Here is a 23,123-nt window from a genome sequence, read left to right on the forward strand (position 1 = left end):
AAATGTCAGGACACACGGAGGCAACTAGGACAACGGTCTGCCCCTTTGCAAGCTGAGTAGCTGTTTTCACCCATTTCCAATAACTTAATCATCTCCAAATGGAAAAGCTGCTCAGTGAAAAGGTTAACGTGAGATTTAAGTTGGACTTACAGGGCATCAATAAGCAGGTTATTATTTTAGACAGTCTGCATTCGTGCTGCATGTTTCCTAAGCAATGTTCAGACTTGATTTATTTACTCCACCAGAAGTGCAAGAAAATAATGAGTGAGGCAGCAGTTCTTTCTGCCAATATCTCTGCGTATGCTCTCCACGTTTACCTCTTTTTTAATTGGAAACTTCCTATTAACAAGTTAGATGATAGACTAATTCCAAGTCTATAGCACCCGTAGATTAACTGGAGACGGGACGTGCCTAGAACTGCTACGTCCTTCAAAGGTCCCTGCTGAAGTACTGAGACTTCGATTGCTTCCCATAGCACATCAGAGCACTGTGCTGGTCCCCTCTAGCAATGGAGATGGTCCTAGCTAAACCAAACGCTCCCAGAAGACTTCTTTGGGTCTCACCTGGTAGCATAGTCCTGGTGAGATTCATTTGGGCAGCAAAGATAACCTATCTATAGTGCTGTCATCCTATGCTCCTTGTGCTGTCCCCGGAGAGTGACAGACTCATCTAACGTGCAGCTCATTTTGAGGAAAACATTGAAAACTGGTCACATGGACTGTGCCTAATGGGCCCTGTTCCTAAATCTGGACTACAGAGTAAGTCTTGGGTGACTGGTTGGGCTCCTGGGGTCCTTTCATAAGTTATGGTTGCCACTTTATGAAAGATTTATCCTGTTTGCCAGAATTGTGCATACCCAAACTCAACAGTTTTATCTTGTCCAGGGCTTTCCTTGCCATTTCTATCCCAAGGCAGCTTCAGGAAGTAAAACTGAGACTATCTTCTACCAACTTCAGGTTCTTTCATCTATGTATCTTTAGAGCAGTACCTATGACAGAGACAATGATCTTTAGAATGAGGTTAATAATCTTTGTTAATCAATTTTGCCAACTTATGTGAATTTTCTAGAGCAGAGATAGACTCTTTTCTCTAGTGTTTGGACTGGTGCAGAGCAGAAATCATAGTTTATATCCTGCAAAAAATGTTAGCATTTTAAAATATATTTCACTGCAGCACAGGATGGAAACAACTTTGTTAATTTCTTCAAAGCAGGGATTCCTGAAAGAATTAAAATTAAAAACTAGTTTTCCATAGTTTCAAATTATTTTCTGTTATTTCAGAAAAGGCATTTTATTAATGCTGGTAAAATGCTTCCCTAAATTAATTCAAAAATAAAAGGCGAACCAGAGTATTTGACCTATTATAATGTCATACTACATACAGCATGTCAGAGTAGTGGTACACCAACATAAACTTACTTTTAACACTTCTAAATTTTTCTTACTTCAAAATAAGTGAGGTTTTTTGTGGGAAATCATTTTGCTCACAGTTTAATGAAAAAAAAATACATTAAAGAAAATGTCTTTGAGGAGATTTAGTTTTGCTTCCATCCCATCTCCTTGCATCTTTCCTTACCTGAGTCTTCTAGCTATGCTAAAAAAAACTAATACTTTTTATTTTATTTTGCAGCTCAGATTGATTAATTCCCTGGGTGCACTAGTCAATAAAATGAATAATGCAGCAATGTCATTTTTTACAAAAGTTCAGAGTGCTGCTGTAGACTGCTTTATTAGATGATATATCTATAAGATCTAGTTATACTAATCAGCTTTAACAAAATACAACTAGACGGCACAGCCGTATACATGCCAAACCAAGACTGGGTAAGCCTCAGCAGAAGGCACACCTCAGCAATCTATTTTGCTCTGATTCAGCCAGTCATTCAGAGCAAACCGCCAACTGAGTTTAATCCTTTGTTGTTGCTGTTGTTTTTGCTCTTTGGTGTGGTATCATCTGAAGAACTGTCTTAAATAACCACATTAAGTAAGAGCGGAGTAGCTAGTGGAGATTTCTCATGGAAGAAATGCTAGATTCAGTTATTACAGCAAACAGTTCCCTTTGCCCGTATAGCTTATTTTGCTCAGGAAATTGCTTTATGTTATGCTAGCAAAAGAAGTTTGTTGAGAACGGATTTTGCCAAAACAAGTTGCATCTCTCTGGAGAGCAGTTTTCCAGGTTTATTATTTTTTTTTTTTCAAGAGTAAATGTGGTGACAGACTGAGAATTATTTCACAAAATGCTTGGTGGTTAAAAATTAATCTTAATTAAGATTAATTAAATCTAATTAAGATGATGGGTAAAATACAAAGGGGTTTGTCTTTAAATTTGATTTAAAATTTAATTCCAGAAGTTCTAAGGTGCAAAATGTTCTAAAAATGATATACACATCTCTCTCCTCTTGTTTCCTACATAGGTTTTCCCCCATAATTGTGATAGATTTTTTTTTATTTTTTTTTTAGTACTTTATGGAATCTTAGAAAAGAGGAAAAAACATGGAAAATGGCCTTGAGTAGCTGGAATTTTTGTCATTGGAATTTTTGCCATTTGAATGGCTTTTAATTAATTTCAGGCTGAGAATAAAAGATTGTTCATTAATTTTCAAAATAGACTGAAAATCCACTTAGAAGAAAGAATGATACTAAACACACAACAGAAAACTGTAGCATTGCACTGAGCTATCAACACTTTAAAAATACTTACTTAAAAATGGTGGAAGTAGTTTGGATGAGTGAAACAATTCAAATCTCCCCTTAGTCAAGCTTCTATATAGAAAGCGTAAGACCAGCAACTAGCTAAGTGGTCTTCCAACAAGATCACTGAAAATATTTTCACTCGTATTTTTAAATTATCCTTTGTTTCTCGATTCTACCTGAATTTAGGGTGGCCAAAACCCTCACAACATCCTAATGTCTTTTTAGTACTGAGGCAAAACTCAGTAATGCTTTTATGCTTTTTTTTAATGCTCTTTAATGCTTTTTAAAAATAATCCCTGAAGTGAGTCTAAAATTCACAGTCTGTGATGTATTTGTATTTCTACAGCCTTCAGCCAGCCTCATCTGGGGGCTGGCTGGCCAATATTTGTGTTTATATATGCTCATCACGATCTGCCTTCTGTATGGTTGGTTGTGCTTTCCATAAGTATTTGTGTTGTGTCATGGCCAGAGGTACAGCCTGCGAGTTCCTGGAGCAGGTGCTCATTCCTGTGAATTTACTGCACTTCACACAGTAAAGAACTGATACTTTATGGGGTGCCCTGGCCCTACTATAATATAAATAACTTTTTTTTTTTTATATTGGCACAACTCCCTTGAGTCGAAGGAGGAGTCACGGAAAGGGGCAGTGAAGAAGCAGAGATTTCATCACTTTAAAATCATGGTTTTTGAAGCATGTCTATCTGTGAGATGTTATCCAGAGAAAGCATGAATTATATTTTGAGAATTCTAGTGATATTTTTTAATCCCCATCAACCTAGTATTAAAAAACATTCTGGATCTTGTAAGGTATTGACACAGCAGCAAAAAAACCCCTGCCTTAGGCCACATTTTCTAAACCACAGATCCAACTGCAGATATGATGCTTTTAGTGAATTGACAGAGGGAGCTGTAAGAGTGGTTTAGATGATTCATATTATTCCTCTGGGCAGAGTCCCAGCTCAGAGTTCTCTGAGTCAGCTTTGGTGTTCCCTTATCAGGAGGCAGAGTATTGTTAGAAAACACCATTTTGGGGCTAAAGTAACTCTTCTGCTGTAATAGCCTCTGGCATTGACACATTTTTAGCTCCCTTTAACAGGGAAGTTCCCTGTGCATGCCAGCTAGATCCAAAGTGGTGTTTGTGAGTCGTCTTTGCATCACACCTTCATTTCTGAACTTTTGCTTTAAGATGACTTTTTACTTTTCCATTTTTATCTCACTACATTTTAGCTGTTAGTACTGAAATTCAGTGGTTTAGCCAAGTTGTGAAGAAATATGCTACCAGTATTTTTCTGTTACTCTTTTCATCTTTTTTTGCAGTTTCTTCCTTGTCCGGATGCAGTATCTTTTTATTGTGTTTGTATCCACACCGATTAACTCAGCTTCTACATATCTTCCCTTTTGACTCCCAGGTTTACCAGCGCTGTCTGTATGTTGGCTTCTGCTGTGGTTTAAATCTAAAAACAGACCTGCTGGCTTGCCTGGTATGGAAACTCAGGCCTGGTTAGCAAAAAGACTGGAGGCCAGCAGCAACCAGCGCTTTGTCTCACTCGCAGTCCTGTAAAAGTGTGGGAGCTTGGGGTGTTGCATTCCCCTCCACGCCCTCCAGACTCATCCCACGGCAAGACCCTCATGGTGACCTATGCTTAGCGCCCCAGGCTGTGAAGCAGGACCTGTTCCTGGGAATAGATCTTCTGCTTCATGGCATTTATGGTAGATGGATCCATTAACCCAGAAGAGATGATGCTCTAATGGCAGCAGCAAAGGTGGCTTCTTGTTGATTGCCCAGGAGCTGGAACCTTTGCTTTCTAGATCCTCAATCTGAAACACTGCTCCTACTTTCTGGGAAAGTCCATCAGCCACCAGGCTGCAACGTAATCTGGCATGGCACAGTTCTCCTGGCAGCACCAAACACCCTGCTGAAAGGGACACGAGGTTTACAGGGCAAAAGCTGGCAAGCAAGATGGTACTGGGGTCTTTGGCCTGTTGTGAGAGCGACCTCCCTGGGAAGGGAGAGTCCCACGCCCTGCTCCCACTTATTTCTTGCAGTTTATTTGTGACACTGAGACTCAAAGTCTTTCCAAGCTGGGCTGAGTATGGCTCCACATGTAACCACAGAGTATGAGCTCACCCATTCTCTGACCTTACCAGTGCAGAAGTAAGGGGTCAGATCACTCAAAGTAACATATAGTTAAAAAATATCAACCTTCACGCTAAATCTAAAGCATTTCCAGCTCCCTGGAAAAGCGAGCCTTCACCTCCATCCATGGGAGCCCTCCCCTAAATCCCTCCCTTGCCACACTAGACAATTCTGCTCCTCCGGTCCTTTCCTTTAGTCTTTATCCTCACTTTACAAGTCAAGATAGAGACACAAAAGGCCTAATGCCAGATGTGGTGTTCATGTACAATAAGCTTCCAAATGCACACTCGAGGCACCACCTGAGTCCGAGAACTTGGCTTGCCAGCAGGCAGAGCTGCCTGTGCTGCCTCCTCCCTGCCTGCAGGCTGCCCTGAGAGAGGAGCTTCTAGAGCCGATGGGAGATCATGGACCTTGCAGTGGGGCAGCTCTCTCTTGCCTGCCCAACCAAGGCTACGAGGACAGTTGTGTTCCTGCTGGCAAGGTATCATTCACTGCAGAGCATCACCCGTCAAGAGAAGGGGAGCATCAGGAGGGCCGACGTGTTTGGTGTAGGTAGGACAAATGGCCACGCGGGGAACGTGAAGGGGGAAATAAGTGGGAATGGGGTGTTAAGTCTCTGGCAGATGACAAGCCTTGGGCAGATGGAGCTGAACAACTAGATTTTGTTGGGGGAGTCTTTGGGAAAAGCTTGTCATTAGTTCTTTCTGTGTTTCAACCTCTCTCTTTTATTCTGACTCCCTGATTATTCACAGCCCTGTAGCAGACAGACACCTGGTTACATCTCTTACTGCCATAACCCTTTCTGCCATGATAGCTTCACCTTTCTGCCCTTTAACCTTTCCTTGAGCAGAGACTGTTATTGCTAACTGTTAGGAAGAAGTAGAGTAGAAAAGTATAGCTTAATAACGGTGATTGTACAGAAAAAAACTTTCCAGACTCTGGAAAGGACCAATAGAAAAGGTGTACAAGTCCTGTGGCTCAATATCTTCTACGAGGCTATTAAACAGAAGCTTTTGGTAAGTTGACAGATGTGTTACTGAGTAATGGCTGCATTTATTCTCTTCCTCTCCAAAAGGAAATTCTGCTTAATGATTAAATTCCTCCCTTTAAAAGTCTTTTTTTTTTTTTTTTTTTTTTTAATCTCAAGATGTGAAATTACTTTGATAGCAGGAAGATAGCTGCAATTCCCACTTCGGCTAACTTTGTTAGATACTAAACTGTGATATCTTCAGCCCAATAATGTTTATAGATCTCAGTCCCTTCCAGTATTCAGTACGTGCCTACCTGTAATGTCTACAGTGCTCTAGCTTGTAGAAAAACAACATTGCAAGAGAGGGAAAGCTAATGCTTAGCAAATACTAGAAGAAATGACAGCATAAATTAGGCTCTAAAGCCAAGTGTTCATTTCAATGTAGCAGGCTATTTGAACTTATTCTGCAAGATCAATATTTTTAGATTTTCTGAATTTCTAGAGGCAATGTTTTCAATTTGAAAGCTTTTTAAGCCTGGGTGAGAAGGTGAATATAAAGGGAGATGCACGGGAGCCAAAGAAGAAGCTTCAAAACCAGCACACTGGAAAACCTCCAGTTGCTTTAGGTCCAGAGAGCACTCAGTCTTACAGTACACCTAGCATACAATGCCTCATCTTTCACCCGTAATTCGGCTTCTGAAGGTGTTTGCCTTCTCTCTCTGCATCACTAGCGGTGTTTATCTCTGCTGCCCCAGGTCAGAGACCATCTGCCCATCAGGTGCTCCTGCAAGGGATTTCTAAGTTCTTCTGCACTTCTATGGGGAGTGATTTGTCACATACCTTTTGGGAGAGGGAAAAAAAAAAATTGCATTTAATTCAGCCTTGGCCACTGTTCCTGGTTAAATGTAGAAGTACTTTTTGTTTAGAAATTCCTAAGATCGTACTGGTTGTTACAGAGTAAGAGGCACTCACATTGCTGAATTTGTAACAACAGGGCATGCAAATATGTGACTGCTTATCCTCAATTGTCTTACTTCTGTTTAGCATAAGCTCCTCAAATATGTGCTAATGGAGCACAACCCATACAGAAAATGCCGCACAAAATAAAGCTATAAAGTCTTCTTGAAGCAAATGGAAAAGGAGAATTTTGAAAATCTTGAAATTGGCATAATTTTATGTCTCTAATTACCTGGTGAAGTACCCATCAGAGTAAATGGAAATCTTGCCACACAAATGTTAATTTGAGATAAAATGGTGTTTGGTAAAGAGCATTTAGACTGGGCAGTATGTAACTAGTTGCCACTGCCATCTATGAACATAGTGCGTACATTTGAGGGAACCTTCCCAATTGCCTTTTCAATACTAGTTATCCCTTAAAATACAACTTTCTCAGTATGGTGGGCATTTCCACAGTGGCATTTAAACTGCCTCTGAAGTATTGCTTCCATACGCAGTATTTGACTGACACCACTACGTAAAAACTCTCCCAAAGCAAACCCTGGAAGTTAGTAGGCCAGCAGCGTTTTATCTTACTTGCATAGGTGGAGGTTCACAACTGAGAGAGTTATTTTGGGAACCCAGGATACTGACACTGTCTTCGGCTTGGAGCTTGGTTGGTGCAAATTAATGGTGGACATTGCTGTTCTCCCAAGTTTCTGCATTGTATAGGGAAATGGAGAGCGGTGGGGGAGCTTTGTAGCAGTAAACACAGGGCAAGTAAACTCACTGGCACTCCACATCTCACTCTGAGAAAAGGAAACTCAACAATATCTCACGTAGAAGCTCGTAAAAACCCTTCTACTTGTCTGTACCCTCACTGGTATGATGTTTGTTTAGGATACTTTCAAGTATCTTTGGAATTGTTTATGTAAGTTAACATTTCTTTGCTTAACTGAAGGTTATCTATGACAAGAATTCACTAAAAATGTGATGCTGCCAGGTAGGTACCGTATTAAAATTAAAGGGAAACTTAGCCTTTTACACAATTACACAAATACAAATAAATATCTCACACAGAAGCATGCGAAAACAACACTAATTACTTATCACAGCTCGTAGGCAAAAATTAGCATGTCTTGTTTTACCATTCCCCTTCCTATATTGACACCTCCTTGGTCACCTGTCTCATGTGCGGGGTGAAGCAGGAAACCACAGGCTACGAAACTGTAGGATCATGTAATTAAAAACCAATATTATAATACAAATTTCCAATGGGAACAAGAGGAAGGTGTGTAGGCAAATCTGGGTCTCATACTTGTCAATCTGTCACTGTAATGGAAACTCCGAGGAATCTAAAATCTCAGCCCTCCAGATGATCTAAAGGGATGATGACAGTAGTGCATTACAGCAAACACATGTGGAATACATCCCAGACTCTAATAAGCAGAGTCCTTGTGTGATTATTTGCATATGTGCCAGTATTCCATTAGTGTGGGGGATTTTAGGTTTTTAGAACATAAAAATAATAGGTTGAAATGCAATAGAAAAAGGCTACTAAGTATGTTAAGTTGTGAATTTAAGGGAAGGGTTATAATTTTCTGCATATTTGTACACAATCTGACTTTGACCGAGATAGTTAATTTTCATCTGCTGGAACGACAGAAATTTTAAATAAATACAAATCCTCATTTGCACATTTATTTCTCATCATTCACCCTATTTCCTGAGCTCAGAGCATGGCTGTTCCAGGGCTTGTTGAAGGCCTGAGGGTACAATTTTTGGGGAAATGGCATAGCTGTTTTCCCACTTCCCACACGTCCTTTGCTTTGTTTCCTACACAGAGCTCTATTTTTCCCAAGAAAACCTGAGAGCAACCCCACTTTTCATTGCTTTTGGGCATCACCTTGCAAAACAGGGCTCGACTAAAGCAACGCAGCTAATAATACACAGTGCCTTTCTGGCTGCAGGCACCGCCACGTGTTCACACAACTTGTGGTGATGAAAGACGACCAAGACCGATTCCACGTTCCCCCCCTCCCCGCCCACAAAAAGCACAAACAATGTTCATTTATTACAGTTTAAAGAATGAGAGGGGTGGCAGCGAGAAACATGTCAGCAGTAAATGCCCTGGTGCGGGTGGCCGGCGGCCGTGACGTTGCTCGATTCTTGCCCCTGCCACTCTTCCTGGCGTGGGTGGTTTGCAGTTTCTGCCTGGCTGAGGTGTACAGGGAAGTCCATATTTCATACAGCTGCTTCCTCCTGTCATCGCTTTGGCTCGAGGAGCCAAGGTTGCATTGGCTACAGTCTCTTATGATTTTTAAGCTTCTCTTAAGAACAGTGGGGACTAAAACGTGTTTTTTAAAAAAATCAGCCAAAGAGAGCTTGATCTTTTGAAATCAGAACGTTTATCGTTACACCAATGATCCCTTTGGAGAGGCACGCGTTAGAAGTGGCTGACATTTTTCTAAAGGAGAGGCCTATGGCTTTTTGAAGATTGAGCCCTCTTAACATATTTTGTGATAAAAATACTAAAAATTTTGGCCTTAAACTATATGGAGCATTAGGGTAGGAAGGCACTAAGAGCATAAACTGAGAGCATTTGTTCTACTATTTGTTTGACCGAAAATCTAATGAAACTTTCAAATACACATATTTACTTGGTTTTCTGCTTTTTAACTAAAATTAACCAATGTGGTGATTATTCCTCATTGTTAAAAAAGATTCTATATCTAGCATGACCACTTTAGCCTGGTATGATTTACAGTGACTGAGTTTTATACCCATGAAAATCTGGTTTGCTGACAGACCTTTAACTCGTACCGTGGTGGTACAGACATCCTGAACCATCTATTAATAAAGTACGTGCAATATGCACAAATGAACACATCAGCATTTTTAATAAATGAAGACTGAAACTGAATTTCTGGCACTTCTAAAGCTCAGTCAAGGCAACTACTCTTTTCCTTGTCTCAAGGGAAAAACCTTGTCTAATTTTGCTCATCTCTGATATCTGAATTGATGACTTATCTGCAGCACTCTGAAGGAAGGACAATCTCTCTTACGCTAACACAACATACTTGTAAAAGAGAGGATGAAAGACACCTTCTATCTCAGAGGTTAATGTATTTGAATAGAGTTGCAGAGGTCCTTGCCTGGTGAGAGGAGGGTGTTGACTATTTGATTGAATGCTTGTACACTGCATAGAACCTGGAAATAACCATTCTGCTTGTTTAAAGGACTCCCTAACAGAGTTTGCATCAATGCTCTGTTTCCATGGGAATCAGATTAATTGAATTTCATGTTCTGTGTGAGCTTCATCCTGCCAGGCAATGGGCATCCTCTTTGATTAAGATTTCTACTTATCTTTTGAGTTTGTTTATTTATTCAAGGTTGGAAAGAAATGGCTTATGTAGGAAAGGAAAACTAGAAAAAAGTTAAGAAATACATTACCTGCACTTTTGCTTCATATAGCTTTTAGTCTGGATATAAAGTGGGAGTTTCAGATATTTTTCTCTACTCCAAACTTCTTTCTGGAAAAAAATATCCAGCTCATTCTTTATTTGTGGACTATGCTTCAGGTGTAGTAGACCCTTTAAAATTTCTAGCAACATCCACTAGCAGATTGCACAGTTTTTCATGATGGGGTGGTTATTTGCTGCTTCATTCCACAATGTCATGTGGAAATGCTCGAGGCAGTTTTATTCTGCATGGAGGAAAGACGTCACGGGTAGAAAAAATCTGAGCAAGTCTCACAGGAGAAATTTATACTATAAGAAACAGAAGTTATGGAGGGTCCAGAGAAGACCTTCAAAAATGATGACCCTTGAACTTGAAATACATTTATTGAAGTTGCCATATAAAGATCTCTTGAGTTAACTCCTTGGATACCCCCAAAAAAGCTGTATCATCACAGCAGTACGCCTCAGCTTCACTGCTTTATTATATGTGAGACCTAAGCTAGTCAGCTTAAAGTTAGTTTAGATATTTTTAGACTACATTTGTTACACCATTTGAAATGTTTAGTTGTTTGAGTTTATCCAAAAAGGAGAGCTGCTAATTGATAAAAAATCTAGAAAGACCCCCTTCTATGGGGAAAAGATCATCTGATACCATAAATCTCTTTAATTTAGCGAATGCAGCAAGAAATCTCAGTAAGTAGAAATCTGGAATTTAAGAAATGAAACTGGAAAACAGATGAGTGTAACTAATTATTGGAAGGTCTCAAAAGGGAGGAGAAGAATAACGAAAAAGCAGAAAGACAAACAGAGACTTTGTTCAAAATAGCTATTCAGGCCTCAAATATGCACCTTGGCTTAAGAAACACTTCCTTCTGTACATAAATAAAACTTTGGACGCCTCTAAAGCAGCTGTCACTAAAGTATTGCTGGGTGTTTTGACTTTGCCTGGTACATCTGGGCAAAAAAAACCCATAAACTTACCCAAAAAAGAAGAATTCAAAAGAACTGTGCATTTCTGTCAAATTAACTGAATACTTAATAATACAAAAAAAAAAAAAAAAAAATCACATGGGGAAGCAAGAGATGGAAAGGTTGAAAATACTAAAATACACATCTGAACACTTTCTATTTGAACATTTCTTTCTTGTGAAAGCTCAGAAAAATTAAATAGATTAATCAAGGAGTTAAAAAAAAAAAGGAGTAAATATCCCCAAACGTAAATGAATTTATTTTTTTTCAGATTAAACAGAAATGCATGGGCTCATCCATCAGCAATATGTTGGGTTTGAGGGAAGAGTTCTAAACTGATTGGGCAGGATTCTCCTTGGCCTTATCACACATACAGATAGGGATCACAGGAGGTTCCTCCAAAAGAACTTTTGCTCCCTCTGAAATAATTTACCTTCGTTGCAGCTGACACAGTCCTCCCTTGCTGCCATTTATATCTCATGCACCCAGAAGGTCTTGGGAGGAGGAGCCTGCCCTCCAGCATGGCCTTTGTAGTAATAGGCATTTATTGCAGGGGTCACCATTTCTTTAGCATTCATTACAGACACTGATTAGAGAGGGTGATAAAGACATTGCTGGAGTCCAAAGCCCATCTTGGAATGAAAAAAAATCCAAACATGCAAAGTAGCATTTTAAATGGATGCATCTATTTACTGCTGATACGTTCATACAAATGGTTTAGTGATATTAGATTCAGAAGGTGTAGCAGAGGCTTTAATTTGCTGCAGTTCTGGTCTAATAGGTATAAAGACACCAGAGGATTCTGAAATACTGAACTCAGAGGTGTTCTGACAAACCTTTGTACTCACAACAACAAGAGCTAGTGTGAGCTTATACAATTTAAAACTAATTGCCCAGCCAACATCCTCATTACCATATTGATGCAGTTCATAAATCAAAGCCCCGCCTATTCAAGCTGTTTACCAGTCTTGCATTAAGCAGCGTATTTCAACTGAGAAATGTAGCATGTTGCCAAAACACTGCAGAAAGACTGATAGGAGTACAAACCTGGGGAGCCGAAATGCCACAAACTGATCTAATACACATGGCACTAAAGGACTTGTTCTTGGTTTTTTTTTCTGAGTATGTTCTGATTTAGCCTTGAAACTTTCCATAATAACGTACTGCGGCACAGGTATGGGTCCCTACACAGCAGAGAGCTGCTGGGAACTTTGATCAATTTGGCTTCCTACAGGAGCTTCTTTGCTTAACCACAAGACTCATACATACTTTTTTTTTTTTTTTTTGGAGCAATATGGTACTTATGCCAGCTGAATTTAGGTGCATACATTATGAACATAGGCTTTTTCTATAAGCCAATGAGAGGTTGAGGCTCTTTCCTAAGAATCCTGTATTAGTCACCAAAATTAGGTGCCTGAAGTTAAATTCTTTGAATAGCCTACTAAGTAAACCGAAGGTACAATTCATTTGCCTAAAGGAGTGCCTACCTGCAGGTGCCTCGCAGTGCCCTTTGAGATACCCTGCCGTCCGATGACATCCACACAGTAGATACGTCAAAGGCGTTGGAGGAGATTGAAACCTCTGAGCTGGCAGCCGAAGGCCAGGTGGGCTAGTCTGGGATGTCACGCAGGGCACTAGATGCCTATGTTTAAGCAATTGAATTTTTCCCTATTTTTCCTTGAGATATTCAGTGAGCTGGGTTAGGTATCAGAAACAGCCCAGCCCTGTAAGCAGGCATAATAAACTCGTGCAGGGTTCAGCAGCTACCACAGTCCAGCTGCTTCCAGCTCCCCAGGGCTGGCCGCTTTCGGACTAACTGGGAATTTCTGCAGAGGCCTGAGCCTGTTCTTATCCCAAACACCAGTGTCCTGTGAGTTATATTTCTGTTAATATTTTGCTCAGAAAACAGCCAGAGAGATTTATATTCATTGTGGTTTCTCATGGGCTGAGCGCGGCAGATGCTGGCAGCTGCAGGGAAGCCTCTCCCCCTGCGCCAGGCTTTCAGCCCTGCGGTGGGCACGGCCACCGACTGCAAGGACAGAGAGAGCTGAAGCAAGAGTCAAGGCACCGAAACGACTTTGAAAAGTAGGATGAGGACGTGAAATTTAACTTGCTAGTGTGAGGGAAGCTTGAAGCAAAAGCAGGGCACTGAAGAGTTACTGAAGGTGGTTGGAGCTGGTGGGGGAATTTAATAGATTCTGGGAAAATCAAGGGCTTCTGGGGGTGGTGGTTTGGTTAAGATCATTAGTTTATCCCTGTTTATTTGAACCCGGTTCAGGGGGAAAAGGGTGGATGCTTCTAATGAAATACAACTCCTCTCCTTAAACAGAATTATCAAGAAGAGTTCAGCCTATTAAAACAAGTGCTGATCTTCAGTCATGATGCCTGCTGAAGCCTCTGTCTCTTATGTTCTTTCTGTAAATTCAATCATAACAATTAGTAAATCAAAACAATTTTTATAGGTGAAAGATGAGATGTGATTAAGACATGGCTTCAGTGAAAATGAAACTTTGATTTCTGTTTTACAGGAATCTTCTACTGTCTCTTCTACTGGCTGTGTGGTCACAGTACATGCAAGCATCCAATTCCTTATATGCTGGATAATAATAAATGCAATTAATATGAAATGATACTTTCGCATGAAGGCATCCAAGGCAGTGATACGCCTTCCTTCTTTAGACAGGGAAATAACTTTAAAGAACTTAATTTCTTTCATGTTAAGGAATTACGAACCATACAATAAGACTCTGCCCCTCTTGAAGTGCCAAAATAACTGCTTTTGTCTGGTGTCTTTGGCTGCTGGTGGGTGTCACAGGTTCGGCAGAGATTTCTCAGAGGGATGCATGCAATTTTGGAAGCCACTCAAAGTGTAGCCACTTCCAGGCTGTTGTGAAGGTCAATCTTCTGTCAAAACACAACTTGATAGACTACAGCTAAACAGAAAAAACAAAACCAAGCTATTTACCTAACTTGTAGAGTGAGAAGTTGTTGTCTTATGTCATTTCTGTTTCATGAGCTTAAAAAAAAAGATGTGAATATGGCCTTTAAGCCATCCATATTAACATAGATATCTTCCAAAACGAGAAAATTGGTTCTTCCGGCCTCTTTCCACTTGTGCAAAATGAAGATTGATTTCCAACCGATCCATTGAGTAGCCCATGAACATATGTAATGGAATTCACTTTACAGGCTGAAGAAACAGTGGTAGTATTTAAACTGGAAGGAGAAGCAGCTCACACCTGTGTGTCTTTGCTGGCAGAAAGGTTTTTTCATTACTTGGGTTTGGACTGGCTGCTTAGATGAAGAGCTGGGATCTTACCAATGCCAAGATCCTCAACCTAAAGGGAGACAGATTTTTTTTTCTTTCCTATGTGGTTTATCCAGTGTTATTTTAAAAATATTTATTAGGTGTTGGTTCATTTTGGGGCCTGTGTTTATGAACAGTGTCTGTGTATGACTCGCTGTTTCATATTGATTGCACTGTTCATATAAAAACAAAGCCAAAGTATTCTAGGGCAATGTATAAAAAAAAATCTGGTTTTCTTTTAATACCACAGATTTTAGGTAAACACATAAGCACACACACATACTTTTCACCCCTTCTTTCCTGTAAGTATTAGGATTTTCAGCAACTTCACATCAGGTTTAATTTCTCAAGTAGTTCAGACTGTAATCTTAAATCACTCAAAATTGCCTTCTAAAAGCATGTAGTCAACCAGCCTCCGGCCAGTATCTCATCAGGAGCTTGATGCTGCATTTCATAGGTGCACGACAAAATACATGAGGCAGAACAGGGAATACAAAAGCAATGCATTGAATGCAATGCTAAAAGAAGTCCAATGGCAGAAGGAAAGCCAGATCTTATTTTTTAAAGATACTTCATTCATGTTCTCAGAGACGTGCTGAAAGACATATGCCCTCAGTTCCCCATTCATACCTGACTCCTTTTCGGTACCTTCTTTTGAGAGGGTGCAATCAGATATGCAAGTGTGAGACTTTTCCAGGTGTGAAGAACCATGTCCGGCTCTTCGCTTTACTGGTGCTCACATATTCCTGGTGTTTGATTTTGCTCACGATTGTAACCACGCTATTCATGGGCTGCACAGAGCAGAATGAGTTGCAAAGTCAAGGCCCACATAATGTAAACTGACTAGGACCAAACATTGCCCATGGATCTAAGCTCTTGGAAATGGCAATAGTTGTATTACAGAGGGTATCTTCTCACCTTATTTGCAATTAAACCACTGTTCCCACACAGTGGTAAGGTGACCATGACAGTGCTGTTGAGAATGCTGTTTTAGACGGAAACACAATTGAGTAGGCACACTGTCAGGATGGGATGTTAGTGCCTTGGCTGGATTAAACTCAACCTCAGGCTCAGCTAATCACACCAAATGTGTCAATGATCCATCCTGGAGCAGAGTCTTTCCCTCCTATACATTGCAAGTAGGTCCGGCTGTAAATACATTGCTGACATAGCTATGTTAGTTAAGATGGTGGTTGGAAAACAGCTCATCTGTGATCAACAGTTGCACCTAAGACAAACATGAATGTAAGCACAGTTAAATTAGCAAAGTGTCTCTTTATCATTGTAGTTTATTGCATTGGAGAAGATATTTTATTTTCCTTGGCAATGTAAAATGAGCTTCTGCCACGGTGGAGGTGGGGACAGACACGGCAAAGCTAAAGGAGAGGCTTGGTACTACTGCTGTCCTGGGATAATCCACACTTCTAAGTTGAGACAAGCCTCACTAAACTGTCATATAAAGTAATTCCTGTAAAATGGTTGCCTCAAGATGTGGCTTCATTTGCTCAGTGACTCATTCATAAATATGCCAAATTCTTTGCTGACTAAAACACTGTTTGACTTCGGCGAAGGCAATCAGGTGCAGGAGGTGCAAGAGAAAGCAGCATCTAAGTGCCGCCTCCCTCGCTCACTCGAATGACTCAGGAGGGACGTAGATGTGGCAGCATCTGTGCCAGATATCTGTGCCTGGATATCTCAAGGTGAAAAATGTAATCTAGTACTACTAGCATGCAGGATCCATTACATGACTAGAAGGGTATTGCAGCTTTTCCATTTTTGCTGTTTGCTCTATCAAAAGCAATATAGAAAACCACTTCCAAAATTAAATTGTAACTCAGTCTTCTTACCCCATATTTCAAATGACAATTCATGCTTTTCCTTTCCAGGCTAGATTTGCAAATAACTGATTTATAATTGCACTCAGAAACTCACATGTCCAGTAACCTACACTATAGCTACACTTCGCAGCGTATGCAGAAGTCTGTCTGCAAGCTATGATCCTATTAATATATATGAAAGGGAAGGCTTGTAAAGCTTTGGCAGCAAATGTAGCTCTTGAAGAAACATAGGCAAACCCTAATTAGAATTTGCAAGTGACATGGGAAGCTAATTTGGGTATTCCTTTATACTGGCTTTATACTACATCAGAAGGCATTTCACAGCCTACCTTTTCAAAACCTGACAGCATCCAAAGTTGAGTGTGTGCAGTGGGAACCTGACTCCAGGTGCTCCAGGTGATAAAGCAAACCACAATGTTAAGGTCTGGCATAATGTGAAGAATGAGGTCACATTGTATTTTTAGAAGTGCCTGGTGTTCCTGTGAAGCATGCTCTTGCTCTTTTTATTTTTTTTTCTTCCCTCTCCTCTTTTTCTGTCTTTTTCTGTGAATAATTTGGCCGGTGCTTGCAGAAGGCTGTTTTCGCCCCAGGGATTCTCACACATACTTCTGTTGACAGAGTTCTTGTGCAGCAAGCAAGCTGAAATGCCTTTTGTTAAGGATCTGCTCACTTCTTTTTCTGTTCTGCCCCAACGCTTGGAGGATCTGTTGGCTACTAACTGAGTTCCTGTTGTTACGCTTATGGAAATTAACTGAATTGAAAAATATGGGGTTACCTTGCACAACAGGTAAAATTATAATCAGGAAAAGAAATCCTAATCTCCTAACTTGCTCTTAGTCTGTGTGTCTCACATTCTCTTGGCTTGTTTGCTTCATTTTTCAGGGGAAGATTGTTTAAATCAATGGGAAATATTAAACAAAGTCGTTGTGAAAGGGAAACAAATGCATTAGGGGTTGAGGGGTAAAAACTCATTATTTTAGATGTGTGGTGTACTGTTCCAGCCAAGAACAGGACTTCATTTGCTGGTTTATTATGTCAGTTCAAGTTTAAATTGAATTTAAAGAAGTAAGAAACTTGCACACATTCACATGCTTTGTAATGCCAAAATGCATAATGGGTTTTGAAATGCACTAATTTAATCAGTGTTTGAAAAGTTAGTTTAGGTGACTTGCTATTATAGTAACCCTATGAAATAAAGCATAATTTGCCCCAGAAAACAATTCTCCTTGTATTGACTCAAGAAAATAGAAATGAGTCGGTGAATATTAAAGTCTCTGTTAAATCCTCCTATTTAATGGCTAAGCCTAATATGTGCCTTTTGTGTGAACTTTGTGCAAAACATGGTGAGTTTTAATACAAATTTTGGTTGTCTGGGCAAAGTAAAATCAAGCCAATAGAGCATGTTACACAAAAATTTCTCTGTGAGTCTGCATATACATATTTGCTTGTGCCAGACCCTATCAGAACTTTCCTTCCATAGCATTTCACTAGCTGTATCACATATCTGTATTGATTTATTGCTGATTTGTAAGGAGCTTTCCTTACAAAATAAAATTCAGGTTGTAAGTTTTAAAGTCGTGGGTAAAAAGCTGAAGTTGCTACACCCATATTTGCATTTCACATTTTAGCTTAAAAAATAATCCTTTGTTACTTTTCTTGTGCTCTTCCTTAAGCTGTTGTGGAGGTAGTTTTGGTTGGACAGTTAGCTGTGGTAGCCCCCACATTTCCCTTCTAGTTGGAAAAAACCACACATAAGCCCAAGAGAGTTTTATTATTCAACCACATCTTTACCTACACTAGCGCCTACTAGTAGAGCTAATGCTACAGTACATATTTAGAGTGCACATGCAGATGAAAGTAATTTCACTGTTTATAGAGCCTTGAAGACCTTTTCCAGAAAGAGTATTCTTTTTCAGAACTTGTAAGTGCATACATTCAGAATTGTGGTGAGAATTATCTTATTTTGCAGGGCTGTCACAGGCCTTTTACGACATGTACAGATTTAGCTCTGAATGTTCAGACTTCTCTGAGTTACACATTTTGCTATGGGCAGGATTTCCAAATCCACAGCTCTGCCAAAAAATGCTCCATTTTTAGGAGCTATAAATGTCGATGTGTAACTCTTTATAAAATAGGGAATTTGAGATTTTGTATAAGGGCGGGTTTTTTCCCCAGTCACTGCTAGATTGAGTAAAGAGATATGTTCCACAGGATGAATAAGGGTAAACTCACACTCTCTCTTCTTACCACTTCCTCTTCAGAGCTTTCTTGCCATACTTGCACAAAACCAGCCTGCTCTTGCACACTTTCTTTGTTCCAGTCTCATCACAGGAAAAACGAAAAAAAAAAAAAAAAAGAAAGATTCCAGTGGAGTAAGCAAATCTAAGAAACAGAAAAACTTTTTCATGTCTTTTGTAATTAAACTGTAAAAATTACAGCTTCACACCACATCCTGTGAAAATGGAAATCATTTGAGAGAAAGAACTTAGGAAAATTTTAAAAGAAGCTTGACATTTATTTTAGATGCCAGCAATATCCAGACATAATGAAAAAATTTTGCAGGGATGATAATTCATGTTTTGGAGTCTAAATGAGTATGGTAAAATACTAGAAATAAAAAAATATGTAATTCACTTATCCCACACTTGCCTACTGCAGAATTTCTGTAGCTTCTTCTGGGGCATTTTATGCTGTACTTTGGGTTTGTTACAGCAAAGATGTCTTGTGAACACAGAGGTGTATTCCTGCAGGTGTCATGACAGCAGAGCCCGCTCAGCAGCATTGCCAGAACTAAAAAAAGGTCCAGGGGACAGGCCAAGGATGGGCAATTTCTGCCAGAAAAAGAAGAGTGACAATAGGAAAGGGTAAAGCTGGGAAAAAGAGTCTGTGGGGGAGACCTGGAGACCTGAGCATTGCTACTCCTGCTGGAACTATAGGTTCTATAGGTGAGGACCAGGGCAGCCACCAGCAGCAATGGCTGGTGAACACAACCCATCTTCTCACCTGATGGCAACGGGCTGGTGTGGGCAGCCAGGCCAAAGGTCTTTTGATGCCTTTTGGGGAAGTCTTCTGGGTGAATCTTCTTCACCTATACTTGGGTCTGCACGGTGAGGGTGTGGGTGCTAGCAGCTTACCTCCTAGCAGAAGGGGCCAGGGACTGAAAAACAAAGGTGGTAGCTCATAGTGAAGCACAGATAATACTCAATATTCACCTGAAATGGCAGGAGGCTTTTCCACTGTGTCCGAAATGTACAAAATATTACGTGAAATGTTCGCTGTTCTGATCATTCTCTACAAATGTGGGAATGTGTTTTCTTCTTCAAAGACACTGCGCTCAATTAGTTTGTTTAGTGCTGGGGAGAACCACGGGTGTTCGGCACTCCTGAAAGTGAAGTCACTTCTGTGTAGATGGCTAACTTGAAGCTGAAAAAATGAGGGCTTCAAAAATAGGTTTCTCATTCACATGCAGACAATATAATCTATTATTATTGTGTAACAAAGATATGGGGTGAGATTCTTCTTGCCTTCATTTGTCCCTCTAAAAGTTGGGTGATCAGTGTAAGCTTTTTGTCTAGGCTTCCTCCATAGTTTCAGATAAGGAAGTCATGCCAGGAGGGAGACTCATCCCATGTCAAAATAGGTTTCCGAGATAAGTGAGAGCATTTACCTTCTGGAAGCATTTTTCTCTCTCCACGGACTCCAGCAGTAGACTAGACAGTTGCTTACAATAATGTCTGACTTTTAAATAGCTAGCAATAGCTGAGAGGAAGTCTGCCTAAGCAGTGTGTACCTGCATGCTCACACCTTTTACAGCTGCATTTCAAATGACAAAGGTAATATAATATATCCAAAATTCCTGTATGTCTAACAATATTCTTTCTATTACCCAATGTATGTATATAACACTAAAACATATACTAACCAGCACTCAAATATGCCTAGCTGGTGTGCATTGCTCAGTTTACAGCACATGCAGTGAGAGGTATGTCATACGCCAGCATCTATCTTTGCTTGCTTCCCACTTTGACAATCACAGTGCTGCCTTCTGACATGTCTTCCTCATCACTGACAGGTTTGCCACAGACATCAAAGGCTTAAGCTTCTCTTCTTATTTTGAAAAGCTTCTGTTCTGCTTTCCTCTCTCACAGATGGAGTACTGAAACAATCATTAAAATAAATACTATCAATATTCAATCTGTCACAAGAAGTAAAATACATATATGGGTGGATGTAAGCTATTCAGTGATGCAAGATCGGTTCTTCAGCTGCTCCCTTCCTCCCACACGTTGGAGGTGCACAGCTTAGATGTGAGCACGGAAGTTAAGACTGATTTAAACCAGAGATGGCCAACTCTGATGTAGTACTGAAGCTCTCTGTATTTTTAGCCTCCTCTTTTTGCTTTGAAGATTTATTGGAAGTGGACAGGTTCTGCACTGCATTGGCAACTCACAGAAGCCGAGACAGAAAATTCTATCTATATTGAAATCTTCTTTCTCTTCAGTCAGTTACTTCGGCTCCTTGCTCTTCCCTATGACATTTCAGTGGCTTTATCAAAAGAGTGTAAAAGTTTTCAGTTATTTAATAGACAATAAGAATGTAGGGAACAGAGGCATGTTTCGATAACAAGCATATAGCTAACATCACTTTGAATGATTCTGATCCACTGTGTCAATAATCAACATAAAGTCGATATTTAAAAACCATTTCTGCATTTGCCAGTTCTTTCCTAGTCTTTAAGAAGGTAAACAAGTCAAGGTTCTCATGTTTTAAGCACATTTAATCTGCATACATCAAATAGTTATGAAAAGGCCAATAAGTAAATTTGATACAGGAATTTCATGTTTCAGGATTACTTCTGATGCAAACCAATGCAAGCATGTTACCATCAATAATTTATTTTTATTTCTTATAATTTTCAGAAACAAAGAGGGTTCAGATGACTTGTATGAGAATCCAGGCATTAATGATGATTGTGTGATCATGGTTTTAGAAAAATAAGAAGATATTTCCTGGCTACATATGCAGAGTTATGTTTCTTAAGAAACCCAACAATGAAGTAGTTTTGATCTCTGATGGATGAAACTCATTGGAATGGAAACTAACATCTATGAAGAAGAACAGGGCTCACCTTATCTTACATCTGCCAAGCGCCTGGGGACTCCAAAGGAAGCAAAGTATGAAGAATACCAAAGACAGACAGAAAAACAGGCAAGTCCATCTGAATTTGAGAATCTTTTACTGGAACCTGAGTTGAGTCTGCTGTCTGCATCATCCTTATTAGACCACAGTCAGACATCCTTGCAACCTGGCACGGCTGCAGGGTGCATCAGTGCCACCCATCAGTCTGAGACAAAGCACCTTTGTGAAGAATTATGCTGTTCTGCAAGGCACAAGCCGCAGGAATGTCCTTTAAACCTTCCCTCGCACACAGAATGGCCAGTCTTCACAGGAGAAAATTCAGACAAGAAACCAGAAAGAAGTCATGAGATCAGAGTCATAAAACACAAACCAAGTGCTATCACATTTTCTGATTTCGAATGCTTATCACATCAAGCTAATACTAAACTCCATATTTGCGAGGCAGGAGAACCAGAAGATTTTTCATCTGAAGAGGAGGAAGCAGGTGGTAGGGATGATGATGATGTCTTTACAGAACTGCCACTGTATGAGGCATTTTTCAATGGTCTCCACAGAAGGAATGTTTCTCAAAGAAAGCAAGCTAAACATGAACTTACTAAATATCAGCACATCTGTCATTTAGAAGACTGTGATGATCATTCTGAAAAGGAATTGAAGGACCATGGCAAGAAAGAAAAACACATGGAGCTGGAGGTAATACAAGCTACTCTTTTGTTCCAAGTGTATTTTAAATAAGTGGTATCATTTAAACTTGGTTGCAGGAGGAAAACGAGTTGCACAAATTGTTATAATTGATAATTAATGTGAATTACATAATGAAGACTATAAGCCAACACCAAAATATACTCCACATTTAAAATATAATGCTGACCTTTTACATTAGACAGATCTATTACTTCAGATTGGCCACACTTCCATTATTCTGAATTTAAAACTCCTGTTTTCTGTTTTCCCTTTCTTTTTAAAATGGGAACATTGGCTCAGTTTCCCCTGCTCCTACAAGATCATATATCATGCCACATACAGCATATATTCCTTGAGTCTGTGGACTGTTCCAAAGGGATAGAACTCAGGTTTACTCTGAGAGCAGAGTATATTTCTTTGTGCTGAAAAATGGCCTTTTTTAGTGTAGTGGCACTGTAGCACTGCTCCACCTAACCCACAGCACCACTTCTGCAAATAACAGTGTTTTCTGTATTATTATTTCATCAAAATAATATGGAGGACGGGTTACAATCTGGTCTATAATAAAATAAAAGAAATAGACTTTTTTGTATCTGTACTGGTACACATCATGATGTTCCATAGAACAATATCCAAAATGAAAACATAAGAAGATGTAGGACAAAATGAAAAACACTCCATAAGAATCATCCAACTATAACCTTTCCAGAAAAAAGGGTTGAGTAAATTAGCTGTGTTTTTTTGGAACTGGAGGAAGAGAAGCTTTCCAAGTGAGTTCTCACTAGCCTGGAGAATAAGCAAGGCTTTCCCCCTGCGCCCAGCTGGTGACAAACCACTTGCCTGGAGCTAAACATGTTTATCATCAGAGAAGTTCAGCTCTAGTACAAAAATATGAAGTGACTCCAAATAGTGGGCAAAACAAACCCTTAAAATTCCAACGTTCCTGACCTTGCAGCACAAATTAATCTTAAACTGCAGGTCAGGCGTAC

At 39.9% G+C, this 23,123-nt stretch overlaps 1 protein-coding gene across 2 annotated transcripts in view; it reads left to right on the forward strand.

Moving 5' to 3' along the window:
- STARD13 (StAR related lipid transfer domain containing 13) overlaps positions 1-23,123 on the forward strand; it is a 305,468-nt gene that overhangs the window by 25,758 nt on the left and 256,587 nt on the right. The window contains exons 1-2 of one of the 2 annotated variants that reach the window (XM_075742018.1): positions 16,845-17,098; positions 21,231-22,143. In XM_075742018.1, coding sequence (XP_075598133.1) covers positions 21,388-22,143 — 756 coding nt within the window. In that variant the 5' untranslated portion in view covers positions 16,845-17,098; positions 21,231-21,387. Of the gene's footprint in view, positions 1-16,844; positions 17,099-21,230; positions 22,144-23,123 lie in introns of those variants that run through there. The other variant, XM_075742017.1, reaches the window with a different exon arrangement.

Source organism: Balearica regulorum, chromosome 1 (assembly GCF_011004875.1).
Source record: "Balearica regulorum gibbericeps isolate bBalReg1 chromosome 1, bBalReg1.pri, whole genome shotgun sequence".
Taxonomy (NCBI): Eukaryota; Metazoa; Chordata; class Aves; order Gruiformes; family Gruidae; genus Balearica; species Balearica regulorum.